Below are 25,038 nucleotides of genomic sequence, written 5' to 3'. Positions count from 1 at the left end.
GGTGGGCATCTTAGCGAAGAATGGAGAGCAAAGTTGCTTTAATATTGCTGAATTATTTTTTGAGAAATTTTTCCCCTTAAATTTATGGGTTTTTTTGCCTGATTTTAATGTTGCTATACCAGCTTACTGTATATTTATTGTTTGCTGTGACTTCTTGATGAAAAGTCCAAGTCACTCATTTAATAGCTAACTTTAGGATAGCTGCTTTCTAATAACTTATATTGTTATTCTTGCTGTATTAAAGTATCTCCTTACAATTTTTCTTACTCATGAAGTTCTGCTTTTCTCTCCTACTAGAAAACAAACTTCCTGACTCAAGTTAGCAATTTAAATTCAGCATTTTTACTGTGGTTATGCAACAAGGTGGAGGAATCCACCATGGTGGGAGGGTTTGGGGAGGGGTGGGGAGAATCCAAGTACCTATGAAACTGTGTTACATAATACAATGTAATTAATGAATTAAAAATAATAAATAAATTTAAAAAAATTCAGCATTTTTGGATTAATCAACAGCTTCTAAATGCTAGGAACTGTGCCAGAGAAAAGATTCTCAACTTGATTTCATATTACATTAACAAAGGTTGAAGTGTATCACATGTGGTTTGTTATTAAAAATGTTTAGGTACCATCAACTGCAAATAATTTGGCTTTGAAAAATATAAATTAAGACGAAATTAAATATATATCTATTAATTCAGTCATTTACATGTCAATATGTTTCTTTAAATGCAACATAGGTAGGTTAGGGTAAATAATAAATAATGGAGATGACATTTTGAATTACTTGTGATCTATATTTTTAAAATCTCAGAGTCTATAGTAAATAATTATAGTAAATAATATAGCAACTGTTGCTAGTTATATAGCTGTTACTGAACCTTTATTTTCTACATATGCTTGGAATCTTTTAACAACAATCTAGGTATATCCGTATGAGAATAAATTCTACATATCAGAAGGTTGTATGTGGGGGGAGTGAACGGCATGCTAAGGCAGTACTCTGTGGGATAAAGAAATGGATGAAATGATGCTTATTTTTGGCCATATAAGGTATAGATTGACACACTTAACAGCAGATACTATGAAGGTGCTGTAATAGATAATTGTATTGTATTAAGATAACACAGAATGGAGTCATCTAACTTTTCTTGAAGTAAAGTGGCATTTCCCTAAAGAAAGAGATTTTTAAAAAATCCTGAATAATTGAATGAAATCTGTAAGAAAGGTCGGGATGAGGCTGAGGGATTGGAAACTGCATAAAGTAAAAAAGAACAGCATATTTTAAGGCAAGAAAGTATACGAAAGAATGGTGTGTATGGAACAAGTTACAACAGTATGTAATAGCTGAAGTTAAGGAGAGGGAGGATAAACAGGGAGCACTGGATGGATTTAGTTTTGCTAAAATGTTTAGACCATATTTTCAGGTAGTGGTGAGCCCTTGGAGACTTTAGGATGGAGAGCAAAGGATAGATGTTTTGCCACGGCAGGTTAAAGCACCACTTGGGATGCTTGTGTCCCATATTAGAGTATCTGGGATGGAGCCTTGCTCTGCTTCCAGTCCAGCTTTGTGAGAGACAGCAGACAATGGCTCTAGTGCCTCAGTCCCTGTCAGCTGTGTGGGAGATCTGAATGGAGTTCCCAGCTACTGGTGTCAGCTTTGTTCAGCTTTGGCAGTTGTGAGCATTTGGGAAGTGAACCAGTGGATGGAAGATTCTCCTTCTCTCTTTTTCTCTCTCTCTACACACACAGACACACACACACACACACACACACACACACACACACTGCTTTTCAAATAAATATAAATAAATAAACATTTTTCAAAAGATGCAAGGCAAGATAAACTGCATTTTGGGAGCATGAGTTTCTGGGAAATCTGTGAAGTCAATGTCTTATGTTAACATGTAATCTTAGCATCTAGTATAGTGTCTTGTTTTATTGAGGGTGATAATATTTTCAATTATTTGAATATATCTGAAGATATTAATAAAAGATTATCAGTTACATAAGCTGCATGCATTCATTTGACTGTGATTTGTAGCTGCAGATCTGGACATTGTCTTTTATTTAAGATTTATTTATTTTTATTACAAAGTCAGATATACATAGAGGAGGAGAGACAGAGAGGAAGATCTTCTGTATGATGATTAACTCCCCAAGTGACTGCAACGGCTGGTGCTGTGCCAATCCAAAGCCAGGAGCCAGGAGCTTTTCCACATCTCCCACATGGGTGCAGGGTCCCAAAGCTTTGGACCGTCCTCTACTGCTTTCCCAGGCCACAAGCAGGGAGCTGGATAGGAAGTGGAGCTGCCAGGATTAGAACTGGTGCGCATATGGGATTCTGGCACTTTCACGGCGAGGACTTAGACCACTAGGCCACCGTACCGGGTCCCTGGACATTATCTTTACCTCTGGATTTAGTTTTTACATCTGTTATAAGTGTTTGCTAAGGAGAGAAACTGTTCCTAATTTTTGTCCACATAATGTCATTTTGTTTTTTTTGGGGGGGGGCTATAATCATTCACTTTAAGTAGTTATTGATCATTCTTATCAATTTTAAAATTTTATTGGCAAAGATAGAGTAAGAGATGTGGAGGGTTTACTCCCCAAATGCCTCTAGCAGTTGGAACTGGGCCAGTATGAAGCCAGAAGCCTGGACTCAATCTAGGTGTCCTACATGGATTACGGGGACTCAAGTCCTTGAGCAATTGCTTGCTGCCTCCAAGAGTGTGCACTGGCAAGGAACTGGATCAGAAGCAAAATACCTGGGGACTCCATCCAGGCTGAGTGAGCGAGATGAATTTAGTATAGACCCTGATCTTATGGTGCTTAATAGCTTGAGAATATACAACCATGTGATGAGTATTATACTTACCATACATGATGTTATAAATGTTCAGAGCAAAGAAAGAAACCATAAATAGTTTCTAATGACAGTGAAGAAAGATTTGAGGAGGAACTATTTGGGTGTGGTCTTCAAAGATAAGGGGAATTTCTGGGTGGGGCCAGGGGAAAGGAAGAGAAAGAATATTTCATGCAGCTAAAGATCAAAATGAAGTAAGTTATCTACATCAGAGTCTTGTTCATTTCTTTAAAGAAGCGGGCTTTTTTTCTAGTTTGAGATGTAAATTGCTTATCCCTGAATTGTACATGGTTTTTAATAGCATGCTTTGTTGAAAGTGAACATTTTGTTAAAAACTCAGAATGACAGTTTTCAGGTAATGGAAAAAAAATGACTTTCAGATAGAAAGCCCTTATTAAAACACAGATGTCGTCTGTAAATAGAGTTGGAAAAATACTGTCAGTGAGTTCTTTGTGTATAAATGTTTCTTTTAACTTATCCATGCAGGATCTGAAAAGGAAAGCTAGTTTTCTTTCATCAATCACGAGGTACATGACAACAGAATCATTGATGCACTGAGAAGGGAGTTGGATTCCAAATCACACTGAGAGATCTAGAAGAGGGGGGAGGCAGCCAGGCCTCTGCCTCCGTATTGCGAATCAGAGCTTCTGTGGCTCTTGCCTTCTGACTGGCTACTTTTAAAAAACTGTGTCTTTGAATTAAAAGTTAAACTAAGATGTGTGTTACACACTCATAGATATATTGAACTTCTGGGGCTATTTCAGGGAGTTTGTGGAGATTGAATAGTAAGTAGGTTATCTTATTTTCTGCTAGAATCCCATTTGGTCAAGTATAACACCCTGGACAACATTCCTAAAGTCCATAATATGACATTGTGCAGGATCTGAAATGAATCTTTTTTTTTTGTAACTGAGAAGTAATGAGGTCTTTGGAACTTTATGTAAGTTTTCTGCTGCCTTGTTCACAGTTCTTCAGCAGGAAACACACATCTCAGTGAATGATTGAGCTTCATCGTGTAAGGAAAAAATATTCCCCTTGGTAATCTTATTTTGCTGTTATGAGACCATGTTTAGAGGGTGGAAACATACTTTTCTTGTAAGTAAAGCTTATAGTTTTTAAAAGCCTGTGGAGTATGTACTGAAATGAGCGAATAATATTTATACATGTAAAATGGATTGACTTCTGTAGAAGGTGAATGTCTTTAGTAACAGACTTTCTCAGTCCATGTAGATAATAGTGTGAGCAGTATGGCACATGTCTGCTGTGTATGTTTAAGTGAGTATAAGGTACTTTGGGCTGAGTTACTACAATATTAGCTGTAAAAGGTTTACTGACTCCTTTCTGTATTTAACATACCATGCATTTTTTCTTATAGATCTAATTTTAAGCTGCACTGGTGGATATGGTGCATTAAAGTATGTGAATTTAAATGTTTTATGAAGACAGTTTTATACTATATTAAATGTAAGATGAGGCCATGCATATATTTTTTGGTGTTTTCTTAAAACTTCACTGATGATATTTTTTCCTGTTGGTATATTAAAATTCACCAGTATAAGGAAGCAATAAAAAAACTCGTCATTTTTTTCCCTAGGGTATTAAAAAATATGTGATTTCTTGAAATGTTACTAAACATCTGATCAGGTCAATATGAAACAGTTTTTTGACTGTGTATGGAATAAATTCTTCATTAAGAGAAAGACTCTAATGTAATTAGATGTCTGTTTTATCTTAACTGGCGCTGAAACCTCTTGGTCATATTCTGTATGAGGAGACTTCGGCCTCCTACCTGCTACCTTTGACCCTCTTTTGTTACTCTGTTTTATTTTTTAGGTGCGCCACCGAGCTTCGGGTCAGGTGATGGCTCTTAAGATGAATACCTTAAGCAGTAACCGGGCAAACATGCTGAAAGAAGTACAGCTCATGAACAGACTCTCCCATCCCAACATCCTTAGGTAATGACTTCTTTCTTCCTGGGTATCAGTGAGGCTGCTGACAGGGTGCTGGAGGCCGAGCCCACCACTGACTGTTAAAAAGAGATTATCATGGTTAATCTATCTTGCTGTGGTTTAGCTGTGTTCTAAGTTTTGTTGTATTTATTCAGACTTAATCTCCTACTAATTAAGTATATTTAATAAAGCAGTTTCTTCTGTTTCTCAAGATGTTTAATTGTAGTTTTAGTAGCAGTTCATTAGAACAATTGTTTCCAGTCAAATTGAAAAGAGTACTCTTTATATGGCCATTTAATTTTCCTCATTGCTGTACAAGGACTCATAATTAAATTAGTGAAAATAAAAATGAGATTTTGCCCTCAAATAGTCTGCCCTTAACTTTTAGCCCTTACTTGAGAATTTTGTACACATATATAACATACCATTTATATAGATACTATATATATAAAATAAGGTTATATGATCACTTTCTCTAGTAATCAGTATCTAAATTTAAACCTTAATTATCTTTGCTATAACAAAGAAAGTATATTTCTAAATGAGACCAAGTAAGATAATCTAATTCAATGTATATTAGGGTTTAGGGGCCAATGTTTTGGCAGCACTGGTTAAACTACCACTTGGACCCTTGACAACCATGTGGGAGATGGGTGGAAGTCTGGCTCCTGGTTTTGGATTGGTTCAGTCCTGGCTGTTACAACTATTTTCTTTTTTTTTAAGATTTATTTATTTTTATTACAAAGTCAGATATATATAGAGGAGGAGAGATAGAGAGGAAGATCTTCCGTCCGATGATTCACTCCCCAAGTGACTGCAACGACTGGCGCTGCGCCGATCCAAAGCCAGGAGCCAGGAGCCAGGAACTTCTCCGCGTCTCCCACATGGGTGCAGGGTCCCAGGCTTTGGACCATCCTCGACTGTGTTCCCAGGTCACAAGCAGGGAGCTGGATGGGAAGCAGAGCTGCTGAGATTAGAACCAGCACCCATATGGGATCCCGGCCTGTTCAAGGCGAGGACTTTAGCCGCCAGGCCACGCCGCCAGGGCCCTATTTTAGTTTTTTTAAAAAAGATTTATTTATTTTTAATGAAAAGTCATATATTTATAGAGGAAGGGGAGAGACAGAGAGAAAGATCTTAGATTCACTGATTCACTAACCAAGTGGCCACAAGAGCCAGAACTGAGCCAATCTGAAGCCAGGAGCCAGGAATTTTTTCTGGGTTTCCCAAGGGGTATAGGCTCCCAAGGCTTTGGGCCATCCTCAATTGCTGTCCCAGGCAATAAGCAGAAAAGTGGATGGGAGGTGGGGTGGCTGGGACATGAACTGGCACCCATATGGGATGCTGGCACATGCAAGTCAAGATTTAGCCACTAGGCTATCGTGCCATGCACCCCCCAATTTATTTTAATTGTATCAACAATAAATTGCTACAATAATTAGAAACCATTTAGGAAATACACATTCTAAGAATTTTAGGGATGGAATCTAGCCATGCTCAATTTGGTTAGAGGAGTCACACAAAGGTATAAAAAAAGATTATATTACTTATAGTACTCTCTGAGTAACACAAATCAGGAGGACTTCGCTCTAGGCCACTGGTTAGGATAATTTCCTTTTGTTGTATTCAAAATACACAATGAAAGTGAAGGCACAAAAACATGAAAGAGATAAGCAATTAAAGCTTCTTAAAAAAAAAAAAAAGTAATCCATTTCCAGGCTTTTAAACCGTAGAATGTTTGAGACAGATGGTTTATGCAGAATAGAAACAGAGTCATCCTCAGAGTACAAACCCACTGTGCTTAACAATGCTCATAATTTTCATGTGTTACACTGAGACAGTTATTATGCCAGAGGCTTTACATAAACTGTTTGTTTATTGTGAAGATCAAGACAAAATTAATGGGTTTTTGTATATATTAGAAAACGTAGCCCAGAGCAAAAACTACTACTTGTTTTAAATTAAAGGAAGTTGGGAATGGGGATCATCTCCAGATCAGCTCAGAGAGCATATGAAAGAAAGGCTAGTGTTGTGGTACACCACATTTAGCCACTGCCTGCAATGCTAGCATTCCGTATAGAAGTGCTGAGTGGAAGACCCAGAGGAGGCTCCTGGCTCCTGACTTTGGGTTGGCTCATCTCTGGCCGTTGTGGTCACTTGGAGAGTGAATCAATGGACAGAAGGCCTTTCTCTCTGTATCCCCTTCTCTCTATAAATCTGCCTTTCCAATAAAAATAAGTAAATCTTTAAAAAAATAAAATTTTGTAATTACTATTAGTATAGCACTTAGTCTGTTTTTTTTTTAAATTAAGCTATAGATACTTTAAAATCTATTTTATAGATACAGAAACTGAAGCAGATGTGTGGGCCTGCATTTCCTCCCAAATCAAGGTTATTAAACTAAAACTTTGAAGAACTCATTTCTTGAAACTCTAGAATTGTTGAGACAGATAGCTTCTTAGCACCTGGCTTCTGGAGACAAGTTGTGAACACAGGAGGGTCTGTTCTTTGTTTCATCGCACCAACGCTGCTAATTTCTTACCTGTTTTAAATTGAAATTCTGTGTAAGAACTGTACCTAAGGACAGAAAATTACTGCACTAGTGATTTGGAAGGTCTGCCTGGGAAGGAGACTCTCTGTGTGACCTACCAGACAGCAGGCATCTGACTCTTTAGATAGGTCTTGGTCCTCTACCACCAGAGCTATTGTATACCCCAGCAGGAGGGAATGAGCTGAATTTCTGTAATTTTCTCCTTTTTTTTTTTTATCTCAACCTCATACTTCCCATTTTTGTTTTATCTACTTTCCTCTAAAATTTCTATTTGGAAGGAAAAGTGGGTTTGGTAAGTCACAGTAGGTATATAAAATTTCTTTGTATGTATTTTTCTCTTTTTTTAACTTTTTTTTAAAGATTTATTTATTTTTATTACAAAGTCAGATATACACAGAGGAGGAGAGACAGAGAGGAAGATCTTCCGTCCGATGATTCACTCCCCAAGTGGCTGCAATGGCCGGTGCTATGCGGATCCAAAGCTGAGTACCAGGAACCTCTTCCGGGTCTCCCACGTGGGTGCAGGGTCAGCTTTGGGCCGTCCTCGACTGCTTTCCCAGGCCACAGGCAGGGAGCTGGATGGGAAGTGGAGCTGCCAGGATTAGAACTGGCACCCATATGGGATCCCGGGGCTTTCAAGGAGAGGACTTTAGCTGCTCGGCCACGCTGCCGGGCCCTGTATGTATTTTTCTTTTAACACACTTGTATATGGGTACGGTTAAAATCAACTGTTTTTTCATCAGTTGCTCTAAGTTATCAGTTTAAAAAAGGAACAATGAGGTTCTTTGTTGAGTGCTGGAACCAATTGTTTTGGCCCTCTTGTGAATAAGCCTGTTTATGCCAGAAGTCTTGTGCTCAAGATCAGCAACCCAGTTCTGTACCCTGCTCACTTTTACTCCCAGTGGGCCTGCTGAGAACCACTACCAGGATTTTTTTGTCATACCTCTTTGTTATTCTTCATTCCATGAGAAATTTAGTGTTTTGTTTGAACTCCTCCTTCACATTATTATGCACACTTTTTTTTATAAGGAGTTTTTGGAGTTTGTGAATATTGGCTCTTACCAAGTTTTTTTTTTTAAAAAGATTTATTTATTTTCTATTAGAAAGGCCGGCATACAGAGAAGAGGAGAGACAGAGAAGAAGATATTCCATCCAAAGGTTCACTCCCCAAGCGGCCGCAACGGCTGGTGCTACACTGATCCGAAGCCAGGAGCCAGGAGCCTCCTCCAGGTTTCCCATAGAGGTGTGGAGTACCAAGGCTCTGGGCCGTCCTCAACTGCTTTCCCAGGCCACAAGCAGGGAGCTGAATGGGAAGCGGGATCATGAGGATTAGAAACAGAGCCTGTATAGAATCTCTGTGCATTCAAGGCAAGGAATTTAGCTGCTAGGGTATCGTGCTTGGCCCTATGCACACTTTTTAAGGTCATATTCTGATTTAAAAATTTTTGTCCAAAATTAAAAAAAATTTTTTTTAGTTGCCTTTTTTTAAAAAAAATTTTTTTTATTGCAAAGTCAGATATACAGAGAGGAGGAGAGACAGAGAGGAAGATCTTCTGTCTGATGGTTCACTCCCCAAGTGAGCACAACAGCCGGTGCTGTGCTGATCCAAAGTCAGGAGCCAGGAACTTCCTCCGGGTCTCCCATGTAGGTGCAGGGTCCCAGGCTTTGGGCTGTCCTCTACTGTGTTCCCAGGCCACAAGCAGGAAGCTGGATGGGAAGCAGCGCTGCCGGGATTAGAACCGGCGCCATTATGGGGTCCCAGAGCATTCAACGTGAAGACTCTAGCTGCTAGGCCACCGTGCCGGGCCCTTTAGTTGCCTTTCAAATCACATTTACTGTAATGTGATTAACATTTTGTTAAAAATTGAGAATATACCTTCAACTCACCAAATGTATTCTTGGAAGTATTTATTACAGAGGTTTGCTAGGCAGTGCGATGATGAATTAGAGAGAAGTAGAGGCCTGTGACCTCCCGGACAGTCTCTTTAGGAAACCAACCATACAATTAGGAAACAGGCTAGCATCACCTAATGCTGTGGCAAGAAAGCAGGATGTTTCCCTAATCTGGTTAAGATAATCATCTTTCCAGTTACCTGTCCTGACCAATTCCAAAGTCATCTTGTGTCATCTTTATATCTCTTCATTTCTTGTTTTTTAATCAGAAGCTAAGCTTCAGTCCTAAATCCTCAAAACTTCATGCTACAGTTCCTTTGCTTATAAATTTACTGTAATTCAGCCTTCTTTATTTTTACCTGGAGTGAGTGATTTTTTTCCCTTCTTTTTGCTTCCATCTAGCATCATGATATATATAGCTCTGATTATTTAAGTTCTTAAAATTTGTTGTGGTGCACATTGATTTCAGAATTAATCCAAAAATTCTTTTTTTAAAAAAAGATTTATTTATTTTTATTGGAAAGGCAGATTTACAGAGAGAAGGAGAATAAGATCTTCCATGCGCTGATTCAAGTGGCTACAATGGACAGAGCTGAGCATATCCAAAGCCAGGAGCCAGGAGCTGCTTCCGGGTCTCCCACACAGATACAGGGTCCCAAGGCTTTGGGCCATCCTCTACTACTTTCCCAGGCCAAAAGCAGGGAACTGGAAAGGGAAGTGGTGCAGCCAGGATACAAACCAGCGCCCCTATGGGATACCAGTGTATGTAAGGCAAGGACATTAGCCACTAGGCTACCTCGTCAGGCCCTCAAAAGTTGTATAAACTCAAAGTTAATGTCTAATCTGTTTTTCCTGCCTTCCACTCTTAGCTTTCTCCACCATTTCCTAATTATATCTAGGACTTAAATTCTGGGCTTTACTGTCTTCTGGAAATGGAATGATAAACCCCTTCTCTGAGCACTACACAGTGTTACTTTTGTGCTGGTTCAGGAATGAAGGAGGAGAATTAAGTCCAAAGGGCTTTTCACCAATATGTTTCTGATGAGGCAAGGTCAACTACTGTCCACCATTTTGTTTTGCTTTGTTCATTTGTTTTACTTTGCTATGTATATAAAGGACAAACAAATCCTTATGTACAGTATCTTAGTTCTCAGTATATCAAAGAGATTGACTGGTGTATGACAGAAGAAGCAAATGAATACACTAAGTAAGCCTTTATTTCAAATCCATAAGAAAAATTGCTCTTAAAGCCAATTAAGGAAGTAAATTTGTTAAAACTACCTCTAAGCATTATAGTTGCTTACAGATGCTTATCTCTGGAGGAGAAGGAAAAGGAAAGTTTTCTAGGCCAGAATGTCTCCTTACAAGACATTTCAAAATGGAACCTTTGTTACTGTGTGTGAATTTTTTTTTTTTTTTTTTGGAAAGACAGATGTACAGAGAGGAGAGACAGAAAGATTTTCGGTCAGCTGTTCACTACCCAAGTGGCTGTAACGACCAGAGCTGAGCCAGTCTGAAGCCAGGAGCCAGAAGCCAGGGGTTTCTTTAGGTTCTCCCACACAGGTGCAGGATCCCAAGGCTTGGGGCTGTCCTCGACTGCTTTCCCAGGCCACAAACAGGGAGCTAGATGGGAAGTGGAACAGCCAGGATATGAACCCAGCACATATGTGGACTCTCAGCATGTGCAAGGTGAGGATTTAGCTGCTAGGCTATTTTTCCAGAACCCATATATGAGTTTTGAAGATGCCAGTTTGTGGCTAGTGGGAAATTGAAGTCCTTATTGGAAACTGAGTCTCTAGATGTTTAAAGCACTAAAGCCTGGGTCTGGTGCAATGGCAGAGTGGCTAAATCCTCACCTTGCATGTACCATGATCCCATATGGGATTTCAGATGATTCTGAATCATCCTCTCAGAGATCATCCTCTCTGTAAATCTGCCTTTCCAGCAAAAATAAATAAATCCTTAAAAAAATAAAAAGTGCTAGGCCTGGCACAGTAGCCTAGTGGCTAAAGTCCCCTCCTTGCATGATCCTGGATTCCATATGGGTTCTGGTTAATGTCCTGGCTATTGCGCTTCCCATCCAGCTCCCTGTTTGTGGCCTGGAAAAGCAATTGAGGACGGCCCAAAGCCTTGGGGCCTGTACCTGTGTGGGAGACCCGGAGGAAGTACCTGGCTCCTGGCTTTAGATCAGCACAACTCCGGCTGTTGCGGCCTCTTGGGGAGTGAATCACCGGATGGAAGATCTTCCTCTCGGTCTCTCCTCCTCTCTGTATATCTGACTTTGTAATAAAATAAGTAAATCTTTTTTTAAAAAAAAGTATTTATTTTATTTGAAAGAGTTATAGAAAAGAAAAAGAGGGAGAAGGAGAGAAAGAGATCTTCCATTGGCTACTTTGCTTCCCCAATGGTCGCAATGACCAAGGCTGGTCCCGGAGGAAGCCAGGAGCTTAGGATATCATCTGGATCTTTCATGTCTGAGGGACTTAAACACTTGACCCATCTTAGGCTGCTCTCCCAGATGTCTTAGTTAGGAACTAGATCAGAAATGTAGCAGCTGGGCCAAATACCATGTCATAATGCTGGTCCCAGAAATTACATTAAATTACCGGTTGAATAATTTTTAAATGGTCAGGTTTAAAATTTAAATGAATTGTTCATTTATTTGAAAGGCAGCAAAAGAGACAGAGCTATCCCAATCTACTGTTCTACTCCCTAAATGTAGTAATTTTGGGCTGGACTAGGTTAAAGCAAGAAGTTTCCTACTGAGCCTCCCATGAAGATGGTAGAGATACAGGTATTTCAATAATCATCTGCTACCTCACAGGGTCTGCTTTAGCATTAAGCTATAATTGGTGCAGAGCTGAAACTCAAACACAGGCAATCCAGTATGGGATTGGATGTTCCTAGCAGCATCTTAATTGCTATACCAAATGTTGCCCAACATATCCTCCTTTTTCCTTATTTATTTATTTATTTATTTATTTATTTATTTATTTATTTATTATTTCAAGCAGAGAGAGAGAAAGAGAGAGAGAGAGAGAGAGAGAGACACTGAAAAAGGGAGAGAGATATCCTATCCTCTGGTTTACTCCCCAAATGGCAACAATGGCCAGAGCTATGTAGGACCAAAACTCGGAGCCAGGAGCTTCTTCTAGGTCTGCCACATGGGTGCAGGGGCCCAATGGCTTGAGCCATCCTTTGCTACTTTCCCAGGCCATAAACAGGGAGCTGGATTGAAAGTGGAGCAGCCCAGACACGAACTGGCACCGATATGGGATGCTGGCACCATAGGATGAAGGATTAGTGTGCTGTGCCACTGCACAGGTCTTTTTTTTTTAATGTAGACACTTATTTTTTAAGATTTTTTTAAATTGCAAAGTCAGATATATAGAGAAGAGGAGAGACAGAGAGAAATATCTTCCATCTGATGATTCACTCCCCAAGTGACTGCAACGGCTGGTGCTGTGCTGATCCGAAGCCGGGAGTTCTCCCATGCGGGTACAGGGTCCCAAGGCTTTGGGCCATCCTTGACTGCTTTCCCAGGCCACAAACAGGGAGCTGGATGGGAAGCGGGGCAGCTGGGATTAGAACCGGCGCTCATATGGGATCCTGGCGTGTTCAAGGTGAGGACTTTAACAGCCACTAGGCCACCGCACCGGGTCCCCTACACAGGTTTTAATTATATCTCTTTTAACATAGAACATCTGAGAGAACCTAAGGGCATGAGTTTCCAGGTCAGCCGGACCAACCAAACAACCAATGCAATGAGTGAAATAACACCCACTTCAAAGCATTATCACTGTGAAATTTTAGAATACGGATAAAAAACAAGTGACAATAACAACATCACCACCAACAACAAACCCCTGATTTCATTTAAAGTGTTGAAAGAATTGTGTTAGACCGGGCCCGGCGGCGTGGCCTAGCTGCTGAAGTCCTCGCCTTGAAAGCCCCGGGATCCCATATGGGCGCCGGTTCTAGTCCCGGCAGCTCCACTTCCCATCCAGCTCCCTGCTTGTGGCCTGGGAAAGCAGTTGAGGACGGCCCAATGCATTGGGACACTGCACCCGCGTGGGAGACCCGGAAGAGGTTCCTGGTTCCCGGCATCGGATCGGCGCACATCGGCCCGTTGCGGCTCACTTGGGGAGTGAATCATCGGATGGAAGATCTTCCTCTCTGTCTCTCCTCCTCTGTGTATATTTGGCTGTAATAAAATGAATAAATCTTAAAAAAAAAAAAAGAATTGTGTTAGACCTTAATACCAGCTCTGGAACATAGATCCCTGGAACTGAACTTTCTTTCAAAAATGATTTGCTGTGCAGAATTCTTTTTTTTTTTTTTTAAAGATGTATTTATTTTTATTACAAAGTCAGATATACATAGAGGAGAGACAGAGAGGAAGATCTTCCATCTGTTGGTTCACTCCCCAAATGAGTGCAACAGCCGGTGCTGTGCCGATCCAAAGCCAGGAACCAGGAACCTCTTCTGGGTCTCCCACGTGGCTGCAGGGTCCCAAAGCTTTGGGCCATCCTCCACTGCTTTCCCAGGCCACAAGCAGGGAGCTGGATGGGAAGTGGAGCTGCTGGGATTAGAACCAGCGCCCATATGGGATCCCAGGACGTTCAAGGCGAGGACTTTAGTCACTAGGCCACACTGCCGGGCCCCAGAATTCTTTATTCAACCGAAGAACTTCCCAAGCATGACAGCAAAAATACATTTTTCAGACAAGCGATGTCTCTAAACAATTTCTTCTCCTGTACTGTTCTTGTGAAGCAACTGGAGAATGTGAAAACAAGGGAATAAACAAAACAAAATTTAAAAAAAGGCACAGGAACTAGAAAGAATGGGTAAAAATAGGATTAGGCCGTGAATTTGATTGGTCCTCTTGTTACGTGTAGATGATATGATTGCTGAGCAATATTTATTCTGCCTTTGATGATCTTAAAATTGGATTAGAAAAACCATGCAAAGGAAAAAAAAAGCTAGACTAAGCCAGTTTTGTTTAGTGTCACCTGATGTTAAGCTCTGGTAGCTAATATCTGAGTTTTTCTTGTAAGTTTTCCTGTCTAGGACCCAGCCTGACCAGTTTTCTATGATGTAATACCTCTAAAACATGTTCGAACTATGGCAATCCTTACCCAAGGATATTACTACCTTTTATGGATCTAGATTCATAGTTCTTCTGAGAGTTCTTTTGAAATCTAAGCCATTGCGTTCTCCTGTCCTCCCCCTCTCCTCCTCTCTGCTTTTTTTCTCTCCCTTCTGGTTATTGTTCATTTTTTCCCCCTAGTTCAAGAGAGTGATGGCATTCTTGCTTTATTTGGGAATAAAATGCAAGCAGATCCTTTCAGTGCCACACGAAAGTTTAAAGTCTGGTGCAGTTTAAGTACTTTTCTACCAAAATTATGAGATAAAATCAAATAAAAATGTATCAAAATTTCTGAAAACTTAGCTTTTTGCAAGAAGAAGTAGATCAATCCAAGTACATTTTAGTGTTTTGGAAAAAGTCCTTTTAGAAACCATATCTGTATTAAAATTAGGCCCACATTTTGCTATTCTAGAGTAGGTTTATTTCAATCCTATTCCTTGTTATTGCCATAACCTGTGGAGTCAGATGTTTTTCTGGAAAGACCAGTACAGTCAAAAGAACTCATATGGAGGCTGCTTATTGCTCAAATTTGGCAACAGCAAAGCTCATAAAGCAAGCCAGCTAGATTTTTATTGGTATAGGCGGTTCTTTTTTGTGCACTGAAAATTAGGTAATTATTGGACTGACCTTTTTCTTTCCTTACCCATTGTCATAGGGTAGAACATGAGCTATGGAGCAGAACTGTCAGATTCCCATTCCACCTGCAACCTGTCACTTTAGTATTTTAAGCTCTATTTTTGGAGAAGATAAGATAGGAGTAATTGCATCTGAGATAATATGTATAAAGCATATAGTATAGTGCTTTAGGTATATTGTAGGTGAGTAATAAATAGTAATTTTCTTGGCAACTTTGACATGATGGTCACAGAACTCTTCCTATTAGATTGTGTTTTTCAGGTCTGAGGCAGTCTAAACCTAAGAGTGGTAACAATTGCGTCAGTGTTGTTCTTGTTCTATCAGAACGAAAGGAGTGAGATGTGGTTTAGACTGTTATCATATCTCATACTTCTCTGTTTAGTTAATAAACTGTGAAGAAGGGACAACATTTAAACTTTGATCTTTAACTCTGAGCTTTATGAAGAACTGTGAGCTCAACAAATATCTAATTAACTGAATGTGAATGCCACCAGGGAACATATTAATGTTTATGCTAGTTTAGGAAACATATGCCCAAAACCTATCTTAGATATGTGAACATCCTAACAGGATAGTGATCCATAAAATGTTCTTGCTTGTGTGTCTGTTGTTATTTTTCTGTGGCTACCATCGCAAATTACTGGTAGCTTAAAACTGTATGCATTCATGTCTTACAGTTCTATAGATAAGGAATCTCATGTGGGTCTTGCTGGGCTAAAATTAAAAATTCAGTATGGCTATATTCCTTTCTGGAGGTTCTAGGAGACAATCCAGTTTCTTACAGTTCAGCTACTCCTATTCAGGCTCATAGCCCCTCAATCTTCAGAACCAGAAATGAGTGGTTGAATCTTTCTCACAGTGTATCATTCTAATATCCTGATGCTTCTCTGTTCCACTTACAAAGAACCAGAGATTGTGTGGACCCTAACTTGGTAATTCAGGTTAATTCATTCTTTTCTTTTTTCTTTTCTTTTCTTTTCTTTTCTTTTCTTTTCTTTTCTTTTCTTTTCTTTTCTCTTTTGTTTTCTCTTTCTCTCTCTCTCTCTCTCATCTATCTAGTTTGAAAGGCAGAGAGAGAAAAGCAGGGGCAAGAAGAGAGGTCCTCCATCTATTAGTTCACTTACCAAATGACTGCAATGGCTGGAGCTGAGCTGATCCAAAGCCAGGAACCAGGAGCAACTTCTGAGTCTCCCATGTGGGTGCAGGGGGCCAAGGACTTGGACCATCCTGTACTGACTTCCCAGATCATCAACAGGGAACTGGATTGGAACAGTCAGGGCACAAACAGGCATCCATATGGGATGCTAACACTGCAGGCGGAGGATTAGTTTGTGGTGCCATTGCATCGGCCCCATTAACTTCTATTTTAAAGCTATTTAGACTAGCAACTTTCATTCCACCTGCAATTTTAACTTATTCTCCTTACCACTTATTTCTTTAAGAAATTTTATTTGATTTTTTTTTTTTTTTCGATTTGAAAGGTAGAGATCAGAGAGAGGAAGGACACAGAAGAGAGATATTTCATGTGCTGGTTCACTCCCCAAATGGCTAGGCTGGTCTGAAGTCAGAAGCTTTGTGTAGAGGCCCAAACACTTGAGCCATCTTTTGCTTTCCTAGGCACTTTAACAGGGCGGTGAATTGGAAGTGAAGCAGCTGGGACTTGAACCGGTGCACTTATGGGAATGCTGGAGGTTCAGGTGGAAGCTCAGCCTACTATACCACAGTGCTAATCCCTCCCCTTTTCATTTAACAGGCCATGTTCATAGGTTCTGGGGATTAGGACATGGATATCTTGGGGGGACCACTGGTAGTCCTATCACAGTATTCTATTAGGAAAACAGTTTTGCACCTACAACCCATAATTAACTGTTACGAAAATGCTATTTTTTCATATAAAAGATTAAATAAAAGTTCTAATTATCTTCTAATACTAAAACAGATAATTTTGCTTATTTCCCATTCAGGAGAAAGGAAGGAAGGCAAGAAGAAAAAAGAGAGAGAAGGGGAGGAAAGAGAGGGGGAGAGAAAGGGGGATGTCATTATATTAGAATTGTATCCATGAACCATATTGAATTTATTTTCTTTGTATTAAGATCACATTTACATGAGAATTGATGAGAATTGGGTTGTAGTAATGTAAGGCCTAGGAAAAGCCTGGCTTCAGAATAAGAACTTTAACTTACACGTACACACATACACACACTCCCACACATCTCAAGGTTTACTAACTTATTTATTTATTTGAAAGGCAGAGCAATAGAGAGAGGGGAGGAGGGCGAGACAAAGAGAAAGAGATCTTCTGTCCACTGATTCACTCTCTAAATGCCCACAACTGCGATAATGAAGTAAGAAGCCTGGAATTTCATCAATGTCTTCCAAGTGACAGACAGAGACCCAAGCATTTTGCTCATTTTCTGTTGCTTTTCCAGGCACATTAGCAGGCAGCTGGATAGGACATGGAGCAACTGGGACTCCAGTTGGTAGGTGCTGGTATCTCAGGCAGTGCATTAATCCACTATATCACAATGCTGACCCCAATAATTTAACTTTTATTTTTCTTTTTAAAGATGTATTTGAATTTGGTGCAATAGGCTAGTGTTTAAAGTCCTTGCCTTGCATGCACTTGGATCCCATAGGGGTGCTGGTTTGTATCCCTGCTACTTCACTTCCCTTCCAGCTCTCAGCTTGTGGCTTGGGAAGGAAGTGGATGGCCCAAAGCCTTGTGATCTTGCACCTGTGTGGGAGATCCAGAAGAAGCTCCTGACTCCTGGCTTTGGATTGGCTCAGTTCTGGCTGTTGTGGCCACTTGGGGAATGAACCAGCAGATGGAGGGTCTTTCCTTCTTCTTTCTGTGAATCTGACTTTCCAATAGAAATAAGTAAATCTTTATAAAAAATATTTATTTGGAAGTCAAACTCAGGACTGGGCCAATTTGAAGCCAGGAGCTAGGGGCCTCTTAGGGGTCCAAACGCTTGGGCCATCTCCTGCTTTTCTCAGGTCATTAGCAGGGTGTTGATTTTGAAATGGAGCAGTTGGGACTCAGAGATGTACTGATATACAATGCCAGCATTGCAAGTGTTGGCTTTACCTACTATGCCACAAAACTGGCCCCCAAGAATTTTTAACATTAAGTTAATTCAGTAAATACTATGACCAAGGCAATGTTTTAAGAGGAAAAAAAAAATGCTTTCTTTAGCCTACATGGGATAACTACTGTGATAGACAATATCTCATTGGTTAAAAATTTTCTGCTTATTCATGTCCCTGTATAATTAAAGTTGGTTGAAAGTGGACAAAATGTTTTTCCATCTAGAACAGGGTCTTAGCTTTTTCAGTTGAAATTTCTGCATTTATTGGCACACAAAGGAACAAAGTATGGGGAATAGTATTTAGGTGTTATGGAACAGGCTTGGAAATGACAAAATCAGTTCTGCCTTTGTACCAATGGTCAGGTATTAGTGTTATGGTCTTAACCAGCTGTAGTGAACACTAAGAAATAGAGGTTAATTCAGGATGAAAAAGCAAATAATTTTATTAAAAAGACTTTCCCTTCCTCACACACAGTCCCAACCATCAAGAGCTTACTAAAATAATGGAAGAGGTGAGGTAGACATATATTACACTTGCTGTAGGAGGCAGGATCTGATTAAAAACTACCATAAAAGTTTAAATACAAGGCTAGCTCTCTAATGTAACAGGCTAAGCCTCCATTTGCAGCACCAGCATCCCACATGGGTGTCAGTTTGAATTCTGACTGCGACACTTTGTATCTAGATTGCTGCTGATGTGCAATAGAAGAAAGCAGCAGCTCATGACCCAAGTCCTTGGTAAAGTCCACCCACATGGAAAACCCAGAAGATACTCCTGACTCCCAGATTCAGACCAACCTAGCTGCAGCATGTTGGCCATCCTGGAAGTGAACCAGTGTGTGGAAGATCTCTTCTCTTCTTCTTTCAGATAAAATTAAATCTTTTTCTAAAAGGTTTAAATATGAATATATAGAGAGGAGAAATTTTGATTGCAAAATTTGTCATTTAATTTTGTCATTATATCACCTAATCATTATTATAACCTACCTCAAAGAGCAACTTCAAGAATTTAATATGTGGCTATGTCTGGCACACTAAATGCTATATAATGCTTATTATTGTTTTTTTTAAGATTTGTTTTATTTTTATTGTAAAGTCAGCTATACAGAGAGGAGGAGAGACAGAGAGAAAGATCTTCCATCTGATGATTCACTCCCCAAGTGAGCGCAACGGCCGGTGCTGTGCTGAGCCGAAGCCAGGAGTCAGGAACTTCCTCCATGTCTCCCCCAAGGGTGCAGGGTTCCAAGGCTTTGGGCACAAGCAGGGAGCTGGATGGGAAGTGGAGCTGCCAGGATTAGAACTGGCGCTCATATGGGATCCTGGCACTTTCAAGGTGACGACTTAGCTGCTAGGCCACCATGCCAGGCCCTGGAGGTGTTTTTGAGCTGGGTTTGAACAGCATTCAAACCAGCATTTGAATCAGCATAGAGCCTTGAACAATGGATTTCAGACATTTTAGCTACAATATGAAAGTGGAAGATTTCAGCACATTTAAGAGTGACAGGTAATAGAACAGAAATATAGAGCATGTAGGTGGATGTAATAGGAGATAAAAATTTAGATTGAGTAACATACTAGATAATTTTTTTTAAGATTTATTTATTTTTTATTGCAAAGTCAGATATACAGAGAGGAGAAGAGACAGAAACGACGATCTTCCATTCGATGGTTCACTCCCCAATTGACTGCAACGGCTGGTGCTATGCCGATCCAAAGCTGGGAGCCAGGAACTTCCTCCAGGTCTGCCATGCAGGTGCAGGGTCCCAAGGCTTTGGGTTGTCCTCTACTGCTTTCCCAAGCCACAAGCAGGGAGCTGATGGCAAGTGGAGATGCCGAGATTAGAACCAGCTCCCTTTTGGGATCCCAGCACGTTCAAGGCGAGGACTTTAGCCAATAGGCCACCATGCCGGGCCTGAGTTTGGTCTTTAATCAGGAGCCATGCAGTGCCACCAAAGCTTTCTAAGTAGCCAATTTCTTCTTTTTTTTTAAAAATTTATTAATTTTACTTTTATTTGAAAGTTAGAGTTACAGAAAGAGGGAGAAAGGACTTTCATTTGCTGATTTATCAGGCTGAAGTCAGTAGCCATGAGGTTTATCTGGGTCTGCCATGTGGGTTGCCCGTGCTCTTCTGCTTGGACCAGCAGGAAGCTAGTACAAGACTTTTTTTTTTAAGATGTATTATTTTTATTGGAAAGATCGGTATACAGAGAATCTTTTTTAAAGATTCATTTATTTTATTACGAAGTCAGATATACAGAGAGGAGGAGAGACAGAGAGCAAGATCTTCCATCCAATGATTCACTCCCCAAGTGGCCACAATGACCAGAGCTGAGTCAATCTGAAGCTAAGAGCAAGGAGCTTCTTCTGGGTTTTGCATGTGGGTGCAGGGTCCCAAGGCTTTGGGCCGTCCTTGACTGCTTTTCTAGGCTACAGACAGAAAGCTGGATGGGAAGCAGGGCTGCCAGGCTTAGAACCGGCGCCTATATGGGATCCCAGGCATGTGCAAGATGAGAACTTTGGTACTACGCCAGGCCCAACTAGTACAAATCTTGCAGAACTGAGCCACTGAGTCATATTGTGCTAGCCTTGAATGCAGTCTGTTGGGATGGGCTCTGGGTCTACCGAAGAAGGGCCTGTTCTCACCATCATGTATGATATTTGGTCCTCTTTTTTTTTTAAAGATTCATTTATTTTATTACAAAGTCAGATATACAGAGAGGAGGAGAGACAGAGAGGAAGATCTTCCGTCCAATTATTCACTCCCCAAGTAACCGCAACGGCTGGTGCTGCGGCGATCTGAAGCCAGGATCCAGGAACCTCTTCCAGGTCTCCTATGCGGATGCAGGGTCCCAAGGCTTTGGGCTGTCCTCCACTGCCCTCCCAGGCCACAAGCAGGGAGCTGGATGGGCAGCGGAACTGGCACCCACGAGGACCCCTGCACACATGTGGCTCAGTCACCTAGGCCTCAGGTGCTCCCCAAGTTGGGCCAGGCCCTGACTGTGGACTAGGCTGTCTCCTGCTCTCTCTCTCAGGAGTGGGGAGTAGAGGAGGGTAACCACTTCTGAAGCAAAGAAATGATGTTTTGTTCATCTTTTTATGCCCTTGATAGCAATAGGAAGGGATAATACAGCATCATGGTTTAGGAGTGTCGTCTGCAATCTAGGTTGACTCCTGTCTCTACCATTTAATAGCTAAATGACTTGGGAAGTTGCTTAATCTGTGCATGTTTCAGTTTTTTTACTGGTGTGATAGGGATAATAAAAGTACTATTTTATTGGGTTGTGTGAAGATTAAATGATTTTTAATATAATATAAGAACCTAGAACAATGCCTGCCTGGTAAGTGATCTGTAAAGTTTGCTGCTGTTATCATTCTCATTACCAGTGCCTGGTACATAGTAGTTACTTCACATACTTTGAATATTCAGAGTTGTGCTTTAAATTTACCCAGCAAATGTTTACATTCTGTCACATGCCAGGCAGAAGAATGCAATCTCTTTCTGTTGAGAAGCTTATGGTATAGTAGGGAAGATATGATGCATGTGATAAAACATAGTTAAAGGTAGAAGTGATGATTCCAAAGGAGAGTGGTGTAGGTAAAGTACCTTTATAGTACAGAAACATACTAACTCAAAAATGATTTATATTGGAGAGAACCAAATTTATTTTGTGAGAAGTATTTGAACTGGGCTTTGAGTATAGGTAAAATCCAAGTAGAAATAGGAAAAGGGCAATCTAGAAAGTGGGACCAGCCTGAGAGAGGGCAGAAGTTTGGAGAAGCATGATAATGATATCCTATGTAATAACAAATTATGCTACTGAAAGATCAAGGCAAATGAAGTCCCTAGTTAGAGTCTGTTTTGCCAGAAGTGTCAGAGTCGAGTTTCTTGGTGTTCTAAGCTTGGAGCAGTAATGAGCTCTCTTTTGTCTGAACAGAACCTACCTGCTCAAAGTGTGGTCCATAAACCAAATGGCATCAGCAACACCTAGAAACTTAGAAATGTAGGCTTGGGCCTGGCACAATGGCCCAGTGGCTGAGTTTTTGCCTTGCATGCACCAGGATCCCATACAGGTGCTGGCTCACATTCCAGCTGCTCGGCTTCACATCCAACTTCCTGCTTGTGGCCTGAGAAAGCAGTAAAGGATGGTCCCAAGCCTTGGGACCCTGCACCCGTGTAGGAGACCAGGGAGGAGGCTTCTAGCTCCTGGCTCCTGGCTCCTGGCTCCAGATCGGTTCAGCTCCGACCATTGCAGCCACTTGGGTAGTGAATCTGTGGATGGAAGGTCTTTTTCTCTGTCTCTACTTCTCTCTGTAAATCTGCCTCTCCAATTAAAAATAAAAATAGAAATTCAGGCTCACAAGTCCACACAACTTCTGACTGGCAGGATCATGATATGCAGTTTAACCAGATCATTCACTGATTTATTTCCTCAATTAAAATTTGAGAAGCACTAGGCTAAAATACAAAACAGCTGCCCTTACTTTCAACAGGAATGTGTGTGTAATATGAAGGTAAAAGTTACAAAGTTAAATAATTACTCACTCTCGGGCCCGGCGGCGTGGCCTAGCGGCTAAAGTCCTTGCCTTGAATGCCCCGGGATCCCATATGGGCGCCGGTTCTAATCCCGGCAGCTCCACTTCCCATCCAGCTCCCTGCTTGTGGCCTGGGAAAGCAGTTGAGGACGGCCCAATGCATTGGGACACTGCACCCACGTGGGAGACCCGGAAGAGGTTCCAGGTTCCCGGCTTCGGATCAGCGCGCATCGGCCCGTTGCGGCTCACTTGGGGAGTGAATCATCGGACGGAAGATCTTCCTCTCTGTCTCTCCTCCTCTGTGTATGTCTGGCTGTAATAAAATGAATAAATCTTTAAAAAAAAAAAGAAAAAAAAATAATTACTCACTCTCAAGTGTATACATTTAGCACTTCTTTCCAGAACTGAACAATTCTAGTTGGTGTGATTTGGGGGGGTGGTGCTCAAGGAGAATAACAAAAATTATAGTGTAAAATAGCTTTACAGTACTAAAATAGCTTTTTAAAAAAAGAACTTTTCATTATTTATTTTATTTGAGAGAGAGAGAGAACCAGATATAGGGAAACTGCCACTGGTTTACTACCCAAATGTTCACAACAGGTGGGGCTAGACCAGTCAGGAGCTAGGAGCTAAGGACTCAGTCCAGGTCTGTCACATGGATGGTGGGAATCCAATTATCTGTGATATCACCACTACCTTCATGATCTTCTTTGGCAGGAAGCTGGAATCAGGAACCAGGGCCAGGACTCAAAACGAGGCACTCTGATTTTGGGTGGGAATGTCCTAGGTGGTATTTTTTGGAAAAGGTTGATTTGTTTATTTGAAAATCATAGTTATATAGAGAAATAGTCCATTATTTAGTTTGTTCTTCAGATGACTGCAACAGCCAGGACTAAGCCAGGTGGAGCCAGGAGCTTTTTCTGGGTCTCTCACATGGGTGGCAGGGGCCTAAACATTTGGACCATCTTCTGCTGCTTTCCTAGTAGAGCGATGGATTGGAAGCCAAGCAGCTGGGACTTGAGCTGCTGTCCATATGGGATGACAATATCCTAGACAGCAGCTTTATCCACTATGCCACAATATAGTCCCTTACTCCCAAAGTGGGTTCTTAACTACTATGCCAAATACCTATGCCTAAAAAGTAGATTTGCATCTACAATTTACACTTTGGTAAAATTAGCAATAAAATTTCACTGAAGGCTTATTGATTAGGTTCCTGCCATCCACATAGGAGATCTTGATTTGGTTGCCCCAGCCCAGGCTATTGCAGGTATTTGGGGATTGATCCAATAAATGAAAACTAGCCAACTCTCTCTTTGCCTTTGTTTTTCTCTTGCTCTTGCTCTTGTTCTTGCTCTCGCTCTGGCTCTCTCTAATTCTTTTTCAAATTTTTGTCTCTGCCTCTGAAGTGAACTAAAAATCTTTGAAGGGTAACATGTTGTCGTACCATTGGCTAATGTGCTGCCCACATGCTATGTCAGAGTGCTGTCTCAAGTTCTGATTACTCTACTTCCTATCCAGTTCCCTGAAAAAGCACCTGGAAAACAGTGGGTGACAGCTCAAGTACTTGAGTTCATGTCTCCCATGTGTGGAACCAGGATGGAGTCCCTGGCTCCTGCCTTCAGCCTAGCCCAACCTGGCAGCTGTGGCCAAATGAACCAGCAGATGAAAGATCTCTTGCTCCCTCTTTCTTTTTCATTCTCTGTCACTCTCTGTTGAATGAATGGATGAATGGACAAATAAATAAATAAATCTTTCTAAAAGGGGAGGGAGCCTCTCAGATGTTTGACTTGGTGGTTAGGATGCTGCTCGTGCTGCCTACATCTCATATCAGGGTGTCTGGTGAGTCCTGGATCAGCTTCCAATGCAGCTTTGATAAAGTGCATCCTTGAAAGACAGGTGATGATGAAGGAATTCCTTGGATCCCTGCTGATGACGTGGGAGTTCCTGGCTCCCTGTCTTCAGTTTGGCATAACCTGGCTGTGTGGGCCTTTGGGGGATGAACCAGTAGATGTAAGATCCATTCTGTTTTTCTTTGCCTTTCAGATACAATTAAAATAAATTGGAAAAAATCCTCATTTTATCTATGAGAAAATTGAAATACAGATGGCCATAAATAAACAGTAGAGACCAGGTTGAAATCCAAGCACTCTGAATCCAGATACAGACATTTTGCTTTATGCTGTTTAGCAGTCATTCAAAGAAGGGTGAAAAGTTCTAGCAATGCAGTGGGAAGGGGCACGAGATGGGGAGGAGGCAGTGAGAGAAGGGATTAATGCTGAGGGCATTCAGAAGATTCCTTATGTCTACGGCCATACCACCCTGAGCACGCTTGATCTCGTCTGTTCTCAGAAGCTAAGCAGGCTCGGGCCTGG

The 25,038-nt window shown here is 41.0% G+C and overlaps 1 protein-coding gene across 2 annotated transcripts in view; it reads left to right on the top strand.

The window, feature by feature from the left end:
- The window catches only part of TESK2 (testis associated actin remodelling kinase 2), a 114,299-nt gene that overhangs the window by 32,283 nt on the left and 56,978 nt on the right, over window positions 1–25,038 (top strand). For both annotated transcript variants that reach the window (XM_004598935.3, XM_058680415.1), the window contains exon 3: window positions 4,697–4,818. In XM_004598935.3, the coding sequence (XP_004598992.1) occupies window positions 4,697–4,818 (122 nt within the window). The remainder of the gene's footprint in view (window positions 1–4,696; window positions 4,819–25,038) is intronic.

The sequence above is a fragment of the Ochotona princeps genome, chromosome 2 (genome assembly GCF_030435755.1).
Source record: "Ochotona princeps isolate mOchPri1 chromosome 2, mOchPri1.hap1, whole genome shotgun sequence".
Lineage (NCBI taxonomy): Eukaryota > Metazoa > Chordata > Mammalia > Lagomorpha > Ochotonidae > Ochotona > Ochotona princeps.
Note: the sequence above shows the minus strand (reverse complement) of the source record. Positions and strands in the feature narration are given on the sequence as shown.